The following is a 21069-nucleotide window of genomic DNA, read 5'->3' as shown; positions in this document are numbered from 1 at the left end:
CAGACACTAAGCTTTTTTAGGTCAGCAATAGTGGCTTTCTCCCAGTTTAAATGTTTTAAGGTTGGTTACTGTTCTCACTGTCAGCAGCAACAGTTTGATAGTGAGGTATAATGAAGGTGAAGAATTTGAGAAAATTATCAAAATGAGACTTTCCTCTCCAGTCAATTAAAGGAAAGTCAACGTAATATTAAACTGAGCATAAACAGTTTTGACCAGCACATGCAAAAGTTTTGTTAAATTTTAAAAGCCTAAGTCTTCTTGTATCGTATTAAGATTTTCTTAATTTATTAAGAAAATTAATTTATTTTTATCTACGTGGTTTATATACTTTAAACAAGACAGTCTCAGGCCAGAGTCCTAAGGACCATTGACAACGTTTACCACTCGGATTTGTCTTACTCTGTTTCTGTTGAAAAAGTCATATCATATACCACTAGCAAGTTAATACCTCCAAACAACAGGCCTCAGAGAATGAGTGAAAATAAAAGTGTTTATATTGTTTAAAGTTATATGTTACTGTATTTCAAATAATGCATGTATTGACTTTAATAATTGTAGTACTTTACTATATAAAATAAAGTACAGTACTACTTACAGTATCAAAGCAGGCGTACATATGGTAGTTTCTTTACTAAAGAAATTGTTCATTTAAGTGTGCAGAAGGACACTTACTGTATTAAACTACTTGAACAGTAAGCTGCTTACTGTACAAAAGATCTTGTACAGTACGTTACTTACTGTAATAAAGTAAGTGCCCAAAAGGCTTCCTACTGTATTAGAGCAAGTTTACAATAGGATACTGATAATATGAAAGTACATATACGGTAAGCTGCTTAATGCATAATTGTAAGTTACAGTCGTCAACTTACTGTATTTAGTTGTACATTAAGCAACTTACAATAACACAGGTGTATATATGCTCCTGCTTGATCTTGAGGATAATAAGGTTAAGACAGACTAAAGTCAGCCAAAAATTCCCAAATGTCTAAAATCCCTAAAATGTTACAATAACTAAGATCTCGTAACAAATAAAGACCCAAAACTAATAATAGTGATCCAATAAACAATAGTAAAGAAAGTCATATTGATAATAAAGTGTAGAAAATGCTAATATATCAATTACATACCAGAACTTATTCATAAAATCAGGAGACAAATGCTTATCTATACCTTCCACTACAGACTGGAAGGCTGCTTATCTATACCTTCCACTACAGACTGGAAGGCTGCTTATCTATACCTTCCACTACAGACTGGAAGGCTGCTTATCTATACCTTCCACTACAGACTGGAAGGCTGCTTATCTATACCTTCCACTACAGACTGGAAGGCTGCTTATCTATACCTTCCACTACAGACTGGAAGGCTGCTTATCTATACCTTCCACTACAGACTGGAAGGCTGCTTATCTATACCTTCCACTACAGACTGGAAGGCTGCTTATCTATACCTTCCACTACAGACTGGAAGGCTGCATATCTATACCTTCCACTACAGACTGGAAGGCTGCTTATCTATACCTTCCTCTACAGACTGGAAGGCTGCTTATCTATACCTTCTACTACAGACTGGAAGGCTGCTTATCTATACCTTCCACTACAGACTGGAAGGCTGCTTATCTATACCTTCCACTATATTTACACTATTCCATTACACATAAGGGGTATAACTAGCCGACCCCTCACAGTGTTCATGAGAGAACTTGATAGGATCCTCCTAAGGATACCTGATCAACCAGGCTGTGATTCATATGACAGGGTGCGAGCAGCCGCGTCCAACAGCCGGGTTGACCAGTCCAGCAACGTGGAAGCCTGGTCGAGGACCGGGCCGTGGGGACGCAAAGCCCAGAAACCACCTCAAGGAAGGTACCTCCAGCATACTATAATACATTCATACCTCTAATATAACAAAACTTATTCAAACATTGTATACCAAAACTCATTCATACTACCATTATACAGAAATTCATTCATACCACCAATGCATCAAAACTCATTCATACCACTAGCATAACAAAACTCATTCATACCATCAGCATAACAAAACTCATTCATACCACTAGCATAACAAAACTCATTCATACCATCAGCATACTAAAACTCATTCATACCACAAGCATACTAAAATCGAACGTCATTACTCAAACGTCAAAGCCGTCGGGTATTTGTCAACTGGGTGTCAAGTCATGTGGGAATAATAGGAAATGACACTGCAGACGAAGCTGTAAAACTTGAAAGTAAGAGAAGAAATGTAGACATTTACATACCACAGAGTCTATCACATATTAAGAAAGTGATTAGAAATAGAGCAATGCAGAAGATGAACAGTGACCACAATACAGCCTTTGCAACATCAAGATTTGCAAGTTGATACAAGAATTCAACCAACAACAAACCACTTATTTTGATGAAAGGGAACAGTAGAACAACAAAAGAACACTCATCGCATTAGACTTGGACACCCATGTTCATGGGAAATAGGCTTACAGATTCCAGAAGATGAGAGGAAATGTCAGCACTGTGGAGAAATGCCCGACAGAACACTGGAACATTATCTAACACAGTGCACAGTTACATAATATACCAAAACTCACTCATACCTCCAGCATACCAAAGCTCATTAATACTGCAGCATACAACTCATTAATACAATGGACACAAAAAATCATTTAATCCACCATCATACACATTCATACCACCCACTTGTAGTCTACCAGTTGGTCGTTCTGGGGACCATGACCCCTGGTCTCCGACGATGTCTCCTGGCTGCTGGTCTGGTCTCCGACCATGTCTCCAGGCTGCTGGTCTGGTCACCGACCATGTCTCCTGGCTGCTGGTCTGGTCACCGACCATGTCTCCTGGCTGCTGGTCTGGTCACCGACCATGTCTCCTGGCTGCTGGTCTGGTCACCGACCATGTCTCCTGGCTGCTGGTCTGGTCACCGACCATGTCTCCTGGCTGCTGGTCTGGTCTCCGACCATGTCTCCTGGCTGCTGGTCTGGTCACCGACCATGTCTCCTGGCTGCTGGTCTGGTCACCGACCATGTCTCCTGGCTGCTGGTCTGGTCACCGACCATGTCTCCTGGCTGCTGGTCTGGTCACCGACCATGTCTCCTGGCTGCTGGTCTGGTCACCGACCATGTCTCCTGGCTGCTGGTCTGGTCACCGACCATGTCTCCTGGCTGCTGGTCTGGTCACCGACCATGTCTCCTGGTCTGGTCACCGACCATGTCTCCTGGCTGCTGGTCTGGTCACCGACCATGTCTCCTGGTCTGGTCACCGACCATGTCTCCTGGCTGCTGGTCTGGTCACCGACCATGTCTCCTGGCTGCTGGTCTGGTCACCGACCATGTCTCCTGGTCTGGTCACCGACCAAGCCTCTATGGCTGCTGGTCTGGTCATCCAGGATGTTAGACACGTCTGCTCACAGCCTAAAGTCACAGCCCGGTTGATCAAGTAACCTTTGGATATATTTATCATACAACCAACACACAAAAACTTATACAAACCACAAACATACACATGGTCTTGTTGTATGTCTTACTAAACCCAACTTGTGATAAAACTTTGATAAACCCGTCAGTGGTAAGAGTTCCAGCGAGGTCCTCGTATGTAGGAGGACATTGGTCTCTATGTTATGTACATCTGTAGATTACTGTACATCTACACATGTACATCTGTAGATTACTGTACATCTACACATGTACATCTGTAGATTACTGTACATCTACACATGTACATCTGTAGATTACTGTACATCTACACATGTACATCTGTAGATTACTGTACATCTACACATGCACATCTGTAGATTACTGTGCATCTACACATGTACATCTGTAGATTACTGTACATCTACACATGTACATCTGTAGATTACTGTGCATCTACACGTGTACATCTGTAGATTACTGTACACCTACACATGTACATCTGTAGATTACTGTACATCTACACATGTACATCTGTAGATTACTGTACATCTACACATGTACATCTGTAGATTACTGTACATCTACACATGTATATCTGTAGATTACTGTACATCTACACATGTACATCTGTAGATTACTGTACATCTACACATGTACATCAGTAGATTACTGTACATCTACACAGGTACATTTGTAGATTACTGTACATCTACACATGTACATCTAATACTTGATGTGATGTAATCATCTCATTGAGAGATGTACATCATAATCATTGTCATATAATGTACATCTACATTGGTCTCGTGAGGCTGGTCTCAACAACCAGCTCCTCGTAGATGTGTCCTTGTACATTATTGGTCTCGTGAGGCAGGTCTCAACAACCAGCTCCTCGTAGATGTGTCCTTGTACATTATTGGTCTCGTGAGGCAGGTCTCAACAACCAGCTCCTCATAGATGTGTCCTTGTACATTATTGGTCTCGTGAGGCTGGTCTCAACAACCAGCTCCTCGTAGATGTGTCCTTGTACATTATTGGTCTCGTGAGGCAGGTCTCAACAACCAGCTCCTCGTAGATGTGTCCTTGTACATTATTGGTCTTGTGAGGCTGGTCTCAACAATTTACCATGTTTCAACATCATTAAAATTGTTAAGCGACGCACCGAGCTCTCGGAGGTACTTCTTGTTCTCCTCACTGTCCTCGATCCAAATCCTAAGGTCACGGCCAGTGACGTCCCTCCGGTGAAGTCCTCGCAGGAGTCTCTCCCCACCTACTCCTGTAGATGAGAGGGAACATTGAAGCTCACACCTGGCAACTCTCCCCACCCACACCTGTAGATGAGAGGGAACATTGAAGCCCACACCTGGCAACTCTCCCCACCCACACCTGCAGAGGAGAGGGAACATTGAAGCTCACACCTGCAGATGAAAGGGAACACTGAAGCCCACACCTGGCTACACCTCACACCCATCTCTTAAGGAGGAGGAGGAAAAGGGTAGTGGCGCAGAGGAGGAGGGTAGTGGTGCAGAGGAGGGTTGTGGTGCAGCGGAGGAGGAGGAGGGCAGTGGTGCAGAGGAGGAGGAGGAGGGTAGTGGTGCAGAAGAGGAGGAGGGTAGTAGTGCCGAGGAGGAGGAGGAGGGTAGTGGTGCAGAGGAGGAGGAGGGTAGTGGTGCAGAGGAGGAGGGTAGTGGTGCAGTGGAGGAGGAGGAGGGTAGTGGTGCAGAGGAGGAGGAGGGTAGTGGTGCAGAAGAGGAAGAGGGTAGTGGTGCCGAGGAGGAGGAGGAGGGTAGTGGTGCAGAGGAGGAGGAGGGTAGTGGTGCAGAGGAGGAGGGTAGTGGTGCAGAGGAGGAGGAGGGTAGTGGTGAAGAGGAGGAGGAGGGTAGTGGTGCAGAGGAGCAAGAGGGTAGTGGTGCAGAGGAGGAGTGTAGTGGTGCAGAGTAGGAGGAGAGTAGTGGTGCAGAAAAGAAGGAGCGTAGTGGTGCAGAGGAGGAGGAGGGTAGTGATGCAGAGTAAGAGGAGGGTAGTGGTGCAAAGAAAGGAAGAGGGTAGTGGTGCAGAGTAGGGGGGTATTGGTGCAGAGGAGGAGGGTAGTGGTGCGGAGCAGGAGGAGGGTAGTGGTGCAGAGGAGGAGGAGGGTAGTGGTGCTGAGGAGGAGGAGGAGGAGAGTAGTGATGTAGAAGAGGGTAGTGGTGCGGAGGAGGAAGAGGGTAGTGGTGCAGAGTAGGAGGGTAGTGGTGCAGAGGAGGAGGAGGGTAGTGGTGCAGAGGAGGAGGGTATTGGTGCAGAGGAGGAGGGTAGTGGTGCAGAGGAGGAGGAGGAGGGTAGTGATGCAGAGGAGGAGGGTAGTGGTGCAGAGGAGGAGGAGGGTAGTGGTGCAGAGGAGGAGGGTAGTGGAGCGGAGGAGGAGGAGGGTAGTGGTGCAGAGGAGGAGGAGGGTAGTGGTGCTGAGGAGGAGGAGGAGGAGAGTAGTGATGCAGATGAGGAGGGTAGTGGTGCAGAGGAGGAGGAGGGTAGTGGTGCAGAAGAGGAGGGTAGTGTTGCGGAGGAGGAGGGTAGTGGTGCAGAGGAGGAGGAGGAGGAGGAGGAGGGTAGTGATACAGAGGAGGAAAAGGGTAGTGGTGCAGAGGAGGAGGAGGGTAGTTATGCAGAGGAGGAGGGTAGTTGTGCAGAAGGGGAGGGTAGTGGTGTAGAGGAGGAGGAGGAGGAGGGTAGTGATGCAGAGGAGGAGGGTAGTTGTGCAGAAGGGGAGGGTAGTGGTGCGAAGGAGGAGGAGGAAGGTAGTGGTGCGGAAGAGGAGGAGGGTAGTGGTGCAGAGGAGGAGGGTAGTGGTGCAGAGGAGGAGGATAGAGGTGCAGAGGAGGAGGGTAGTGGTGCAGAGGAGGAGGAGGGTAGTGGTGCTGGGTAGGAGGGAAGTGTTGCAGAGGAGGAGGGTAGTGGTGCGGAGGAGGAGGGTAGTGGTCCAGAGGAGGAGGGTAGTGGTGCAGAGGAGGAGGGTATTGGTGCTGACGAGGAGGAGGGTAGTGGTGCGAAGGAGGAGGAGGGTAGTGGTGCTGAGGAGGAGGAGGAGGAGGGTAGTGGTGCAGAGGAGGAGGGTATTGGTGTAGAGGAGGAGGGTAGTGGTGCAGAGGAGGAGGAGGGTAGTGGTGCGAAGGAGGAGGAGGGTAGTGGTGCAGAGGAGGAACGGAGTGGTGCGGAGGAGGAGGAGGGTAGTGGTGTGGAGGAGGAGGAGGAGGAGGAGGGTAGTGATGCAGAGGAGGAGGGTAGTTGTGCAGAGGGGGAGGAGGAGGGTAGTGGTGCAAAGAAGGAGGAGGGTAGTGGTGCAGAGGAGGAGGAGGAGGGTAGTGGTGCGGAAGAGGAGGAGGGTAGTAGTGTAGAGGAGGAGGGTAGAGGTGCAGAGGAGGAGGGTAGTGGTGCAGAGGAGGAGGAGGGTAGTGGTGCAGAGGAGGAGGGTAGTGGTGCGGAGGAGGAGGAGGGTAGTGGTGCAGAGGAGGAGGAGGGTAGTGGTGCAGAGGAGGAGGGTAGTGGTGCAGAGGACGAGGGTAGTGGTGCAGAGGAGGAGGAGGGGGGTAGTGGTGCAGAGGAGGAGGAGGGTAGTGATGCAGAGGAGGAGGAGGGTAGTGGTGCAGAGGAGGAGGAGGAAGAGGGTAGTGCTGCAGAGGAGGAGGAGGGTAGTGGTGCAGAAGAGGAAGGTATTGGTGCAGAGGAGGAGGAGGGTAGTGGTGCAGAAGAGGAGGGTAGTGGTGCAGAGGAGGAAGGTAGAGGTGCAGAGGAGGAGGAGGGTAGTGGTGCAGAGGAGGAGGAGGGCAATGGTGCAGAGGAGGAGGAGGGTAGTGGTGCAGAGGAGGAGGGTAGTGGTGCAGAGGGGGAGGAGGAGAAGGGTAGTAGCGCAGAAGAGGAGGAGGGTAGTGGTGCTGAGGAGGAGGAGGATGCGGGTAGTGGTGCAGAGGAGGAGGGTAGTGATGCAGAGGAGGAGGGTAGTGGTGCAGAGGAGGAGGAGGGTAGTGGTGCACAGGAGGAGGGTAGTGGTGCAGAGGAGGAGGAGGGTAGTTATGCAGAGGAGGAGGGTAGTGATGCAGAGGAGGAGGAGGAGGAGGGTAGTTATGCAGAGGAGGAGGGGAGTGGTGCAGAGGAGGAAGGTAGTGGTGCAGAGGAGGAGGAGGGTGGTTATGCAGAGGAGGAGGGTAGTGGTGTAGAGGAGGAGGAGCAGGGTAGTGGTGCAGAGGAGGAGGTTAGTGGTGCGAAGGAGGAGGAGGAGGGTAGTGGTGCGGAGGAGGAGGAGGGTAGTGGTGTAGAGGAGGAGGGTAGAGGTGCAGAGGAGGAGGGTAGTGGTGCAGAGGAGGAGGAGGGTAGTGGTGCAGATTAGGAGTGTAGTGGTGCGGAGGAGGAGGAGGGTAGTGGTGCAGAGGAGTAGGAGGGTAGTGGTGCAGAGGAGGAGGGTAGTGGTGCAGAGGACGAGCGTAGTGGTGCAGAGGAGGAAGAGGGGGTAGTGGGGCAGAGGAGGAGGAGGGTAGTGATGCAGAGGAGGAGGGTAGTGATGCAGAGGAGGAGGAGGGTAGTGGTGCAGAGGAGGAGGAGGAGGAGGAGGAGGAGGGTAGTGCTGCAGAGGAGGAGGAGGGTAGTGGTGCAGAAGAGGAGGGTAGTGGTGCAGAGGAGGAGGGTAGTGGTGCAGCGGAGGAGGAGGAGGGTAGTGGTGCAGAGGAGGAGGAGGGTAGTGGTGCAGAGGAGGAGGGTAGTGGTGCAGCGGAGGAGGAGGGTAGTGGTGCAGAGGAGGAGGAAGGTAGTGGTTCAGAGGTGGAGGAGGGTAGTGCTGAAAAGGAGGAGGAGGGTAGTAGTACAGAGGAGGAGGAGGGTAGTGGTGCAGAGGAGAAGGAGGGTAGTGCTGAAAAGGAGGAGGGTAGTGGGGCAGAGGAGGAGGAGGGTAGTGGTGCAGAGGAGGAGGAGGGTAGTGCTGAAGAGGAGGAGGAGGGTAGTGGTGCAGAGGAGGAGGAGGGTAGTGGTGCAGAGGAGGAGGGTAGTGGTGCAGAGGAGGAGGAGAAAGAGGGTAGTGCTGCAGAGGAGGAGGAGGGTAGTGGTGCAGAAGAGGAGGGTATTGGTGCAGAGGAGGAGGAGGGTAGTGGTGCAGAAGAGGAGGGTAGTGGTGCAGAGGAGGAAGGTAGAGGTGCAGAGCAGGAGGAGGGTAGTGGTGCAGAGGAGGAGGAGGGCAATGGTGCAAAGGAGGAGGAGGGTAGTGGTGCAGAGGAGGAGGGTAGTGGTGCAGAGGGGGAGGAGGAGAAGGGTAGTGGCGCAGAAGACTAGGAGGGTAGTGGTGCTGAGGAGGAGGAGGATGCGGGTAGTGGTGCAGAGGAGGAGGGTAGTGATACAGAGGAGGAGGGTAGTGGTGCAGAGGAGGAGGAGGGTAGTGGTGCACAGGAGGAGGGTAGTGGTGCAGAGGAGGAGGAGGGTAGTTATGCAGAGGAGGAGGGTAGTGGTGCAGAGGAGGAGGAGGAGGAGGGTAGTTATGCAGAGGAGGAGGGGAGTGGTGCAGAGGAGGAGGGTAGTGGTGCAGAGGAGGAGGAGGGTGGTTATGCAGAGGAGGAGGGTAGTGGTGTAGAGGAGGAGGAGGAGGGTAGCGGTGCAGAGGAGGAGGGTAGTGGTGCGGAGGAGGAGGAGGGTAGTGGTGCGGAGGAGGAGGAGGGTAGTGGTGCAGAGGAGGAGGGTAGTGGTGCAGAGGAGGAAGAGGGGGTAGTGGGGCAGAGGAGGAGGAGGGTAGTGATGCAGAGGAGGAGGAGGGTAGTGGTGCAGAGGAGGAGGAGGAGGAGGAGGAGGGTAGTGCTGCAGAGGAGGAGGGGGCTAGTGGTGCAGAAGAGGAGGGTAGTGGTGCAGAGGAGGAGGGTAGTGGTGCAGCGGAGGAGGAGGAGGGTAGTGGTGCAGAGGAGGAGGAGGGTAGTGGTGCAGAGGAGGAGGGTAGTGGTGCAGCGGAGGAGGAGGAGGGTAGTGGTGCAGAGGAGGAGGAAGGTAGTGGTTCAGAGGTGGAGGAGGGTGTTGCTGAAAAGGAGGAGGAGGGTAGTGGTGCAGAGGAGAAGGAGGGTAGTGCTGAAAAGGAGGAGGGTAGTGGGGCAGAGGAGGAGGAGGGTAGTGGTGCAGAGGAGGAGGAGGGTAGTGCTGAAGAGGAGGAGGAGGGTAGTGGTGCAGAGGAGGAGGAGGGTTGTGGTGCAGAGGAGGAGGGTAGTGGTGCAGAGGAGGAGGAGGGTAGTGCTGAAGAGTAGGAGGAGGGTAGTGGTGCGGAGGAGGAGGAGGAGGAGGAGGAGGGTAGTCGTGCAGAGTAGGGGGAGAGTAGTGGTGCAGAGTAGGGGGAGGGTAGTGGTGAAGAGGAGGAGGAGGGTAGTGGTGCAGAGGAGGAGGAGGAGGAGGGTAGTCGTGCAGAGTAGGGGGAGGGTAGTGGTGCAGAGTAGGGGGAGGGTAGTGGTGAAGAGGAGGAGGAGGGTAGTGGTGCAGAGGAGGAGGGGGAGGGTAGTAGCGCAGAGGAGGAGGAGGGTAGTGGTGCAAAGGAGGATGAGGGCAGTGGTGAAGAGGAGGAGGAGGGTAGTGGTGCAGAGAAGGAGGAGGGTAGTGGTGCAGAGGAGGAGGAGGGTAGTGGTGCAGAGGTGGAGGAGGAGGGTAGTGGTGCAGAGGAAGAGGGTAGTAGTTCAGAGGAGGATGAGGGTAGTGGGGCAGAAAAGGAGGAGGAGGAGGGTAGTGGTGCAGAGGAGGAGGGTAGTGGTGCAGAGGAGGAGGAGGAGGAGGATAGTGGTGCAGAGGAGGAGGAGGAGGAGGGTAGTGGTGCAGAGGAGGAGGAGGAGGAGGGTAGTGGTGCAGAGGAGGAGAAGGGTTGTGGTGCAGAGGAGGGTAGTGGTGCAGAGTAGGAGGAGGCTAGTGGTGCAGAGGAGGAGGAGGAGGGTAGTGGTGCAGAGGAAGAGAGTTGTGGTGCAGAGGACGGGGAGGGTAGTGATGCAGAGGAGTATTGTTGTGGGGCAGAGGAGGAGGAGGGTAGTGGTGCAGAGGCGGAGGGTAGTGGTGCAGAGGAGGAGGAGGGTAGTGGTGCAGAGGAGGAGGGTAGTGGTGCAGCGGAGGAGGAGGAGGGTAGTGGTGCAGAGGAGGAGGAGGGTTGTGCTGAAAAGGAGGAGGAGGGTAGTGGTACAGAGGAGGAGGAGGGTAGTGGTGCAGAGGAGAAGGAGGGTATTGCTGAAAAGGAGGAGGGTAGTGGGGCAGAGGAGGAGGAGGGTAGTGGTGCAGAGGAGGAGGAGGGTAGTGCTGAAGAGGAGGAGGAGGGTAGTGGTGCAGAGGAGGAGGGTAGTGGTGCAGAAGAGGAGGGTAGTGGTGCAGAGGAGGAGGAGGGTAGTGCTGAAGAGGAGGAGGAGAGTAGTGGTGCAGAGTAGGAGGAGGGTAGTGGTGTGGAGAAAGGAAGAGGGTAGTGGTGCAGAGTAGGAGGGTAGTGGTGCGGAGGAGGATGAGGGTAGTGGTGCAGAGGAGGAGGAGGAGGAGGGTAGTCGTGCAGAGGAGGAGGGTAGTGGTGCAGAGGAGGAGGAGGAGGAGGATAGTGGTGCAGAGGAAGAGGGTAGTAGTTCAGAGGAGGATGAGGGTAGTGGTGCAGAAAAGGAGGAGGAGGAGGGTAGTGGTGCAGAGGAAGAGGGTAGTAGTTCAGAGGAGGATGAGGGTAGTGGTGCAGAAAAGGAGAAGGAGGAGGGTAATGGTGCAGAGGAGGAGGGTAGTGTTGCAGAGGAGGAGGAGGATAGTGGTGCAGAGGAGGAGGAGAAGGAGGGTAGTGGTGCAGAGGAGGAGGAGGAGGAGGGTAGTGGTGCAGAGGAGGAGGAGGGTAGTGGTGCAGAGGAGGGTAGTGGTGCAGAGTAGGAGGAGGCTAGAGGTGCAGAGGAGGAGGAGGAGGGTAGTGGTGCAGAGGAAGAGAGTTGTGGTGCAGAGGACGGGGAGGGTAGTGATGCAGAGGAGTATTGTTGTGGGACAGAGGAGGAGGAGGGTAGTGGTGCAGAGGAGGGTAGTGGTGCAGAGGAGGAGGGTAGTGGTGCAGAGGAGGAGGGTAGTGTTGCAGAGGAGGAGGGGGAGGAAGGTGGTGGTGTAAAGGAGGAGGAAGGTACTGGGTAGTGGTGTAGAGGAGGAGGAGGAGGAGGGTAGTGGCGCAGAGTTTAAGGAGGATAGTAGTGCAGAGGAAGAGGAGGAGAGTAGTGGTGCAGAGGAGGAAGAGGAGGAGGGTAGTGCTGCAGAGGAGGTGGAGGGGGAGTGCAGTGGGGCAGTGGAGGAGGAGGGTAGTGGTTCAGAGGAGGGGGAGGGCAGTGGTGCAGAGTAGGAGGGTAGTGGTGCACAGGAGGAAGAGGGTAGTGGTGCAGAGGAGGAGGAGGGTAGTGGTGCAGAGGAGGATGAGAGTAATGGTGCAGAGGAGGAGGGTAGTAGTGCAGAGGAGGAGAAGGGTAGTGGTGCAGAGTAGGAGGAGGGTAGTGGTGAAGAGGAGGAGGAGGGTAGTAGTGCAGAGGAGGAGAAGGGTAGTGGTGCAGAGGAGGGGGAGGGTAGTGGTGCAGAGGAGGAGGAGGAGGGTAGTGGTGCAGAGGATTAGGGTCGTGGTGCGGAGGAGGAGGAGGATGTGGTGCAGAGGAGGAGGGGGAGGGTAGTGGTGCAGAGGAGGAGGGGTAGTGGTGCAGAGGAGGAGGGGTAGTGGTGCAGAGGAGGAGGAGGAGGAGGGTAGTGCTGCAGAGGAGGAGGGTAGTGGTGCAGAGGAGGAAGAGGATAGTGGTGCAAAGGAGGAGGAGGTTAGTGGTGCAGAGGAGGAGGAGGAGGAGGGTAGTGTTGTAGAAGAGAAGTAGAGTAGTGGTGCAGAGGAGGATGAGGGTTGTGGTGCAGAGGAGGAGGAGGGTAGTGGTGCAGAGGAGGAGGAGGGTAGTGGTGCAGAGGAGGAGGAGGGTAGTTGTGCAGGGAAGGAGGAGGAGGAGGGTAGTGCTGCAGAGGAGGAGGGTAGTGGTGTAGAAGAGGAGGGTAGTAGTGCAGAGGAGGAGGGTAGTGTTGTAGAAGAGAAGTAGAGTAGTGGTGCAGAGGAGGACGAGGGTTGTGGTGCAGAAGAGGAGGGTAGTGGTGCGGAGGAGGAGGAGGGTAGTGGTGCTGAGGAGGAGGAGGAGGAGAGTAGTGATGTAGAGGAGGAGGGTAGTGGTGCGGAGGAGGAGGAGGAGGAGGGTAGTGCTGCAGAGGAGGAGGGTAGTGGTGCAGAGGAGGAAGAGGATAGTGGTGCAAAGGAGGAGGAGGTTAGTGGTGCAGAGGAGGAGGAGGAGGAGGGTAGTGTTGTAGAAGAGAAGTAGAGTAGTGGTGCAGAGGAGGATGAGGGTTGTGGTGCAGAGGAGGAGGAGGGTAGTGGTGCAGAGGAGGAGGAGGGTAGTGGTGCAGAGGAGGAGGAGGGTAGTTGTGCAGGGAAGGAGGAGGAGGAGGGTAGTGCTGCAGAGGAGGAGGGTAGTGGTGTAGAAGAGGAGGGTAGTAGTGCAGAGGAGGAGGGTAGTGTTGTAGAAGAGAAGTAGAGTAGTGGTGCAGAGGAGGACGAGGGTTGTGGTGCAGAAGAGGAGGGTAGTGGTGCGGAGGAGGAGGAGGGTAGTGGTGCTGAGGAGGAGGAGGAGGAGAGTAGTGATGTAGAGGAGGAGGGTAGTGGTGCGGAGGAGGAAGAGGGTAGTGGTGCAGAGTAGGAGGGTAGTGGTGCAGAGGAGCAGGAGGGTAGTTGTGCAGAGGAGGAGGGTATTGGTGCAGAGGAGGAGGGTAGTGGTGCAGAGGAGGAGGAAGAGGGTAGTGATGCAGAAGAGGAGGGTAGTGGTGCAGAGGAGGAGGAGGGTAGTGGTGCAGAGGAGGAGGGTAGTGGTGCGGAGGAGGAGGAGGGTAGTGGTGCAGAGGAGGAGGAGGAGGGTAGTGGTGCTGAGGAGGAGGAGGAGGAGGGTAGTGATGCAGAGGAGGAGGGTAGTGGTGCAGAGGAGGAGGAGGGTAGTGGTGCAGAGGAGGAGGGTAGTGGTGCAGAGGATAAGGAGGAGGAGGGTAGTTATGCAGAGGAGGAGGGTAGTGGTGCAGAGGAGGAGGGTAGTGGTGCGAAGGAGGAGGAGGGTAGTGGTGCTGGGTAGGAGGGTAGTGGTGCAGAGGAGGAGGAGGAGGAGGGTAGTGATGCAGAGGAGGAAAAGGGTAGTGGTGCAGAGGAGGAGGGTAGTTGTGCATAGGGGGAGGGTAGTGGTGCAAAGGAGGAGGGTAGTGGTGTAGAGGAGGAGGGTAGTGGTGCTGGGTAGGAGGGTAGTGGTGCAGAGGAGGAGGGTAGTGGTGTGGAGGAGGAGGGTAGTGGTGCAGAGGAGGAGGGTAGTGGTGCGGAGGAGGAGGAGGGTAGTGGTGCAGAAGAGGAGGGTATTGGTGCAGAGGAGGAGGGTAGTGGTGCAGAGGAGGAGGAGGAGGGTAGTGATGCAGAGGAAGAGGAGGAGGAGGGTAGTGGTGCAGAGGAGGAGAAGGATAGTGGTGCTGAGAAGGAGGAGGAGGAGGAGGGTAGTGGTGCAGAGGAGGAGGAGGGTAGTGGTGCGAAGGAGGAGGAGGGTAGTGGTGCAGAGGAGGAGCGAAGTGGTGCGGAGGAGGAGGAGGGTAGTGGTGCGGAGGAGGAGGAGGAGGAGGATAGTGAAGCAGAGGAGGAGGATAGTTGTGCAGAGGGGAAGGGTAGTGGTGCAAAGGAGGAGGAGGGTAGTGGTGCAGAGGAGGAGGGTAGTGGTGCAGAGGAGGAAGAGGGGGTAGTGGGGCAGAGGAGGAGGAGGGTAGTGATGCAGAGGAGGAGGAGGGTAGTGGTGCAGAGGAGGAGGAGGAGGAGGAGGAGGGTAGTGCTGCAGAGGAGGAGGGGGGTAGTGGTGCAGAAGAGGAGGGTAGTGGTGCAGAGGAGGAGGGTAGTGGTGCAGCGGAGGAGGAGGAGGGTAGTGGTGCAGAGGAGGAGGAGGGTAGTGGTGCAGAGGAGGAGGGTAGTGGTGCAGCGGAGGAGGAGGAGGGTAGTGGTGCAGAGGAGGAGGAAGGTAGTGGTTCAGAGGTGGAGGAGGGTGTTGCTGAAAAGGAGGAGGAGGGTAGTGGTGCAGAGGAGAAGGAGGGTAGTGCTGAAAAGGAGGAGGGTAGTGGGGCAGAGGAGGAGGAGGGTAGTGGTGCAGAGGAGGAGGAGGGTAGTGCTGAAGAGGAGGAGGAGGGTAGTGGTGCAGAGGAGGAGGAGGGTTGTGGTGCAGAGGAGGAGGGTAGTGGTGCAGAGGAGGAGGAGGGTAGTGCTGAAGAGTAGGAGGAGGGTAGTGGTGCGGAGGAGGAGGAGGAGGAGGAGGAGGGTAGTCGTGCAGAGTAGGGGGAGAGTAGTGGTGCAGAGTAGGGGGAGGGTAGTGGTGAAGAGGAGGAGGAGGGTAGTGGTGCAGAGGAGGAGGAGGAGGAGGGTAGTCGTGCAGAGTAGGGGGAGGGTAGTGGTGCAGAGTAGGGGGAGGGTAGTGGTGAAGAGGAGGAGGAGGGTAGTGGTGCAGAGGAGGAGGGGGAGGGTAGTAGCGCAGAGGAGGAGGAGGGTAGTGGTGCAAAGGAGGATGAGGGCAGTGGTGAAGAGGAGGAGGAGGGTAGTGGTGCAGAGAAGGAGGAGGGTAGTGGTGCAGAGGAGGAGGAGGGTAGTGGTGCAGAGGTGGAGGAGGAGGGTAGTGGTGCAGAGGAAGAGGGTAGTAGTTCAGAGGAGGATGAGGGTAGTGGGGCAGAAAAGGAGGAGGAGGAGGGTAGTGGTGCAGAGGAGGAGGGTAGTGGTGCAGAGGAGGAGGAGGAGGAGGATAGTGGTGCAGAGGAGGAGGAGGAGGAGGGTAGTGGTGCAGAGGAGGAGGAGGAGGAGGGTAGTGGTGCAGAGGAGGAGAAGGGTTGTGGTGCAGAGGAGGGTAGTGGTGCAGAGTAGGAGGAGGCTAGTGGTGCAGAGGAGGAGGAGGAGGGTAGTGGTGCAGAGGAAGAGAGTTGTGGTGCAGAGGACGGGGAGGGTAGTGATGCAGAGGAGTATTGTTGTGGGGCAGAGGAGGAGGAGGGTAGTGGTGCAGAGGCGGAGGGTAGTGGTGCAGAGGAGGAGGAGGGTAGTGGTGCAGAGGAGGAGGGTAGTGGTGCAGCGGAGGAGGAGGAGGGTAGTGGTGCAGAGGAGGAGGAGGGTTGTGCTGAAAAGGAGGAGGAGGGTAGTGGTACAGAGGAGGAGGAGGGTAGTGGTGCAGAGGAGAAGGAGGGTATTGCTGAAAAGGAGGAGGGTAGTGGGGCAGAGGAGGAGGAGGGTAGTGGTGCAGAGGAGGAGGAGGGTAGTGCTGAAGAGGAGGAGGAGGGTAGTGGTGCAGAGGAGGAGGGTAGTGGTGCAGAAGAGGAGGGTAGTGGTGCAGAGGAGGAGGAGGGTAGTGCTGAAGAGGAGGAGGAGAGTAGTGGTGCAGAGTAGGAGGAGGGTAGTGGTGTGGAGAAAGGAAGAGGGTAGTGGTGCAGAGTAGGAGGGTAGTGGTGCGGAGGAGGATGAGGGTAGTGGTGCAGAGGAGGAGGAGGAGGAGGGTAGTCGTGCAGAGGAGGAGGGTAGTGGTGCAGAGGAGGAGGAGGAGGAGGATAGTGGTGCAGAGGAAGAGGGTAGTAGTTCAGAGGAGGATGAGGGTAGTGGTGCAGAAAAGGAGGAGGAGGAGGGTAGTGGTGCAGAGGAAGAGGGTAGTAGTTCAGAGGAGGATGAGGGTAGTGGTGCAGAAAAGGAGAAGGAGGAGGGTAATGGTGCAGAGGAGGAGGGTAGTGTTGCAGAGGAGGAGGAGGATAGTGGTGCAGAGGAGGAGGAGAAGGAGGGTAGTGGTGCAGAGGAGGAGGAGGAGGAGGGTAGTGGTGCAGAGGAGGAGGAGGGTAGTGGTGCAGAGGAGGGTAGTGGTGCAGAGTAGGAGGAGGCTAGAGGTGCAGAGGAGGAGGAGGAGGGTAGTGGTGCAGAGGAAGAGAGTTGTGGTGCAGAGGACGGGGAGGGTAGTGATGCAGAGGAGTATTGTTGTGGGACAGAGGAGGAGGAGGGTAGTGGTGCAGAGGAGGGTAGTGGTGCAGAGGAGGAGGGTAGTGGTGCAGAGGAGGAGGGTAGTGTTGCAGAGGAGGAGGGGGAGGAAGGTGGTGGTGTAAAGGAGGAGGAAGGTACTGGGTAGTGGTGTAGAGGAGGAGGAGGAGGAGGGTAGTGGCGCAGAGTTTAAGGAGGATAGTAGTGCAGAGGAAGAGGAGGAGAGTAGTGGTGCAGAGGAGGAAGAGGAGGAGGGTAGTGCTGCAGAGGAGGTGGAGGGGGAGTGCAGTGGGGCAGTGGAGGAGGAGGGTAGTGGTTCAGAGGAGGGGGAGGGCAGTGGTGCAGAGTAGGAGGGTAGTGGTGCACAGGAGGAAGAGGGTAGTGGTGCAGAGGAGGAGGAGGGTAGTGGTGCAGAGGAGGATGAGAGTAATGGTGCAGAGGAGGAGGGTAGTAGTGCAGAGGAGGAGAAGGGTAGTGGTGCAGAGTAGGAGGAGGGTAGTGGTGAAGAGGAGGAGGAGGGTAGTAGTGCAGAGGAGGAGAAGGGTAGTGGTGCAGAGGAGGGGGAGGGTAGTGGTGCAGAGGAGGAGGAGGAGGGTAGTGGTGCAGAGGATTAGGGTCGTGGTGCGGAGGAGGAGGAGGATGTGGTGCAGAGGAGGAGGGGGAGGGTAGTGGTGCAGAGGAGGAGGGGTAGTGGTGCAGAGGAGGAGGGGTAGTGGTGCAGAGGAGGAGGAGGAGGAGGGTAGTGCTGCAGAGGAGGAGGGTAGTGGTGCAGAGGAGGAAGAGGATAGTGGTGCAAAGGAGGAGGAGGTTAGTGGTGCAGAGGAGGAGGAGGAGGAGGGTAGTGTTGTAGAAGAGAAGTAGAGTAGTGGTGCAGAGGAGGATGAGGGTTGTGGTGCAGAGGAGGAGGAGGGTAGTGGTGCAGAGGAGGAGGAGGGTAGTGGTGCAGAGGAGGAGGAGGGTAGTTGTGCAGGGAAGGAGGAGGAGGAGGGTAGTGCTGCAGAGGAGGAGGGTAGTGGTGTAGAAGAGGAGGGTAGTAGTGCAGAGGAGGAGGGTAGTGTTGTAGAAGAGAAGTAGAGTAGTGGTGCAGAGGAGGACGAGGGTTGTGGTGCAGAAGAGGAGGGTAGTGGTGCGGAGGAGGAGGAGGGTAGTGGTGCTGAGGAGGAGGAGGAGGAGAGTAGTGATGTAGAGGAGGAGGGTAGTGGTGCGGAGGAGGAAGAGGGTAGTGGTGCAGAGTAGGAGGGTAGTGGTGCAGAGGAGCAGGAGGGTAGTTGTGCAGAGGAGGAGGGTATTGGTGCAGAGGAGGAGGGTAGTGGTGCAGAGGAGGAGGAAGAGGGTAGTGATGCAGAAGAGGAGGGTAGTGGTGCAGAGGAGGAGGAGGGTAGTGGTGCAGAGGAGGAGGGTAGTGGTGCGGAGGAGGAGGAGGGTAGTGGTGCAGAGGAGGAGGAGGAGGGTAGTGGTGCTGAGGAGGAGGAGGAGGAGGGTAGTGATGCAGAGGAGGAGGGTAGTGGTGCAGAGGAGGAGGAGGGTAGTGGTGCAGAGGAGGAGGGTAGTGGTGCAGAGGATAAGGAGGAGGAGGGTAGTTATGCAGAGGAGGAGGGTAGTGGTGCAGAGGAGGAGGGTAGTAGTGCGAAGGAGGAGGAGGGTAGTGGTGCTGGGTAGGAGGGTAGTGGTGCAGAGGAGGAGGAGGAGGAGGGTAGTGATGCAGAGGAGGAAAAGGGTAGTGGTGCAGAGGAGGAGGGTAGTTGTGCATAGGGGGAGGGTAGTGGTGCAAAGGAGGAGGGTAGTGGTGTAGAGGAGGAGGGTAGTGGTGCTGGGTAGGAGGGTAGTGGTGCAGAGGAGGAGGGTAGTGGTGTGGAGGAGGAGGGTAGTGGTGCAGAGGAGGAGGGTAGTGGTGCGGAGGAGGAGGAGGGTAGTGGTGCAGAAGAGGAGGGTATTGGTGCAGAGGAGGAGGGTAGTGGTGCAGAGGAGGAGGAGGAGGGTAGTGATGCAGAGGAAGAGGAGGAGGAGGGTAGTGGTGCAGAGGAGGAGGAGGATAGTGGTGCTGAGAAGGAGGAGGAGGAGGAGGGTAGTGGTGCAGAGGAGGAGGAGGGTAGTGGTGCGAAGGAGGAGGAGGGTAGTGGTGCAGAGGAGGAGCGAAGTGGTGCGGAGGAGGAGGAGGGTAGTGGTGCGGAGGAGGAGGAGGAGGAGGATAGTGAAGCAGAGGAGGAGGATAGTTGTGCAGAGGGGAAGGGTAGTGGTGCAAAGGAGGAGGAGGGTAGTGGTGCTGAGGAAGAGGGTAGTGGTGCGAAGGAGGAGGAGGGTAGTGGTGCGGAGGAGGAGGAGGGTAGTGGTGTAGAGGAGGAGGGTAAAAGTGCAGAGGAGGAGGGTAGTGGTGCAGAGGAGGAGGAGGGTAGTGGTGCAGAGTAGGAGGGTAGTGGTGCGGAGGAGGAGGGTAGTGGTGTAGAGGAGGAGGAGGGTAGTGATGCAGATGAGGAGGGTAGTGGTGCAGAGGACGAGGGTAGTGGTGCAGAGGAAGAGGAGGGGGATAGTGGTGCAGAGGAGGAGGAGGGTAGTGATGCAGAGGAGGAGGAGGGTAGTGATGAAGAGGAGGAGGAGGAGGAGGGTAGTGCTGCAGAGGAGGAGGAGGGTAGTGGTGCAGAAGAGGATGGTAGTGGTGCAGAGTAGGAGGAGGGTAGTGGTGCAGAGGAGTAGGAGGGAAGTGGTGCAGACGAGGAGGAGGGTAGTGGTGCAGAAGAGGAGGGTAGTGTTCCAGAGGAGGAAGGTGGTGGTGCAGAGGAGGAGGAGGGTAGTGGTCAGAGGAGGAGGAGGGTAGTGGAGCCGAGGAGGAGGAGGGTAGTGGTGCAGAGGAGGAGGGTAGTGGTGCAGAGGGGGACGTGGAGGAGGGTAGTGGCGCAGAGATGGAGGAGGGTAGTGGTGCAGAGGAGGAGGGTAGTGATGCAGAGGAGGAGGGTAGTGGTGCAGAGGAGGAGGAGGGTAGTGGTGCACAGGAGGAGGGTAGTGGTGCAGAGGAGGAGGAGGGTAGTTATGCAGAGGAGGAGGGTAGTGGTGCAGAGGAGGAGGAGGGTAGTGGTGCAGAGGAGGAGGAGGAGGAGGGTAGTTATGCAGAGGAGGAGGGTAGTGGTGCAGAGGAGGAGGGTAGTAGTGCGGAGGAGGAGGAGGGTGGTTATGCAGAGGAGGAGGGTAGTGGTGTAGAGGAGGAGGAAGGTAGTGGTGCAGAGGAGGGTAGTGGTGCGGAGGAGGAGGAGGAGGAGGGTAGTGATGCAGAGGAGGAAAAGGGTAGTGGTGCAGAGGAGGAGGGTAGTTGTGCAAAGGGGGAGGGTAGTGGTGCAAAGGAGAAGGAGGGTAGTGGTGCAGAGGAGGAGGGTAGTGGTGCGAAGGAGGAGGAGGAGGGTAGTGGTGCGGAAGAGGAGGAGGGTAGTGGTGCAGAGGAGGAGGGTAGAGGTGCAGAGGAGGAGGGTAGTGGTGCTGGGTAGGAGGGTAGTGGTACAGAGGAGGAGGGTAGTGGTGCGGAGTGTTACGAACCCGGATCCAGCGTCCGAGCACGGAGCAGTAACGACCACGCCATCTGTGGGTCAGCTCCCGAAACCCCCGCCAAACGGACGACGACACCTGGGGAGGACGGCGAATACCGGCCACAAGGGCCAGTTTCCAGTCCCGTTCAGCACTCTACACCGCCGCCACTGATCTCTGGTGAGGTGGTGCTCAGACTACAACGCCATCTATGAAGTGGATGTGTCGGGCGTTTGTGTCTGAGCCTGTAAGTGAGGTGTTTTAGTGTCCCAGTTATTGATGACGTGTCTGCTTACAGAGTCGACCTGGGACTGCTGTGATGGGAGTTGAGTCAGTCTACCCGAGGCAGCCAGTCTCCATACCTTGTACCTTGTTGCAGCCGTTGTGAAGTCGTCCCCCCGGAAGAACACTGTGGTGTGTTAGCCTGCCAGTGGAGTGGCAGTAAAAGGATTACCCGGGACCGACTGTTGGAGACGATTATCCACTGGGGTATTGAGGACAGGAGGGTGATTTGTGATATCACACGAGACTCCTGTCTAGGGTGTTTACCCTAATATCGTCCGTGGAGTTGCCTGACCAGCGTTGCGGGTCCGGAACCTGCCAGCAGACCGGCTGGATTTGTGGTTGACGGCCTCCACGGCGGTGCCCCCAGTGGACCTGTGTTTTGGCTGACCTGTGGCCAGGGTAGGCTCGGCATTCCCAGAGGACACGTTGTGAGGCCACGAAGAAAGCACCGAAGACTCAGCACCTAGCTTCTGGATCCAGAGTCTTCAGCAGAAGACTATATTGTGAATAATCCCCTTGTATAGTGTTAATACCCCTCCCCCTGTGCACTCTTTGATTTTATATATTTAATTGGTGATGGTGATAATTATAATAATAAGTTCTTAACTTTCTTTCCCTACTCCCTTTAAGTTACTTGCGTCACGGATCACATCCCTTGATAGCCACTACTGGCTTGGGAACGGATATATATATCTTCCTCTAACAACATCAGAGTAAGGACCCAGTTGCGTCCCGAGAGGGCCGTAACACGGAGGAGGATGGTAGTGGTGCAGAGGAGGAGGGTAGTGGTGCGGAGGAGGAGGAGGGTAGTAATGCAGAGAAGGAGGGTATTGGTGCAGAG

At 55.5% G+C, this 21069-nt stretch overlaps 1 protein-coding gene across 1 annotated transcript in view; it reads right to left on the bottom strand.

Moving 5' to 3' along the window:
- Positions 1 to 490: 490 nt before the first annotated feature.
- The window catches only part of LOC123770447 (uncharacterized), a 202200-nt gene continuing 181621 nt past the window's right edge, over positions 491 to 21069 (bottom strand). The window contains exon 3 of the mRNA XM_069301515.1: positions 491 to 4709. Coding sequence (XP_069157616.1) covers positions 4555 to 4709 — 155 coding nt within the window. The 3' untranslated portion in view covers positions 491 to 4554. The remainder of the gene's footprint in view (positions 4710 to 21069) is intronic.

The sequence above is a fragment of the Procambarus clarkii genome, chromosome 46, assembly GCF_040958095.1.
Source record: "Procambarus clarkii isolate CNS0578487 chromosome 46, FALCON_Pclarkii_2.0, whole genome shotgun sequence".
NCBI classification, from domain to species: domain Eukaryota; kingdom Metazoa; phylum Arthropoda; class Malacostraca; order Decapoda; family Cambaridae; genus Procambarus; species Procambarus clarkii.
Note: the sequence above shows the minus strand (reverse complement) of the source record. Positions and strands in the feature narration are given on the sequence as shown.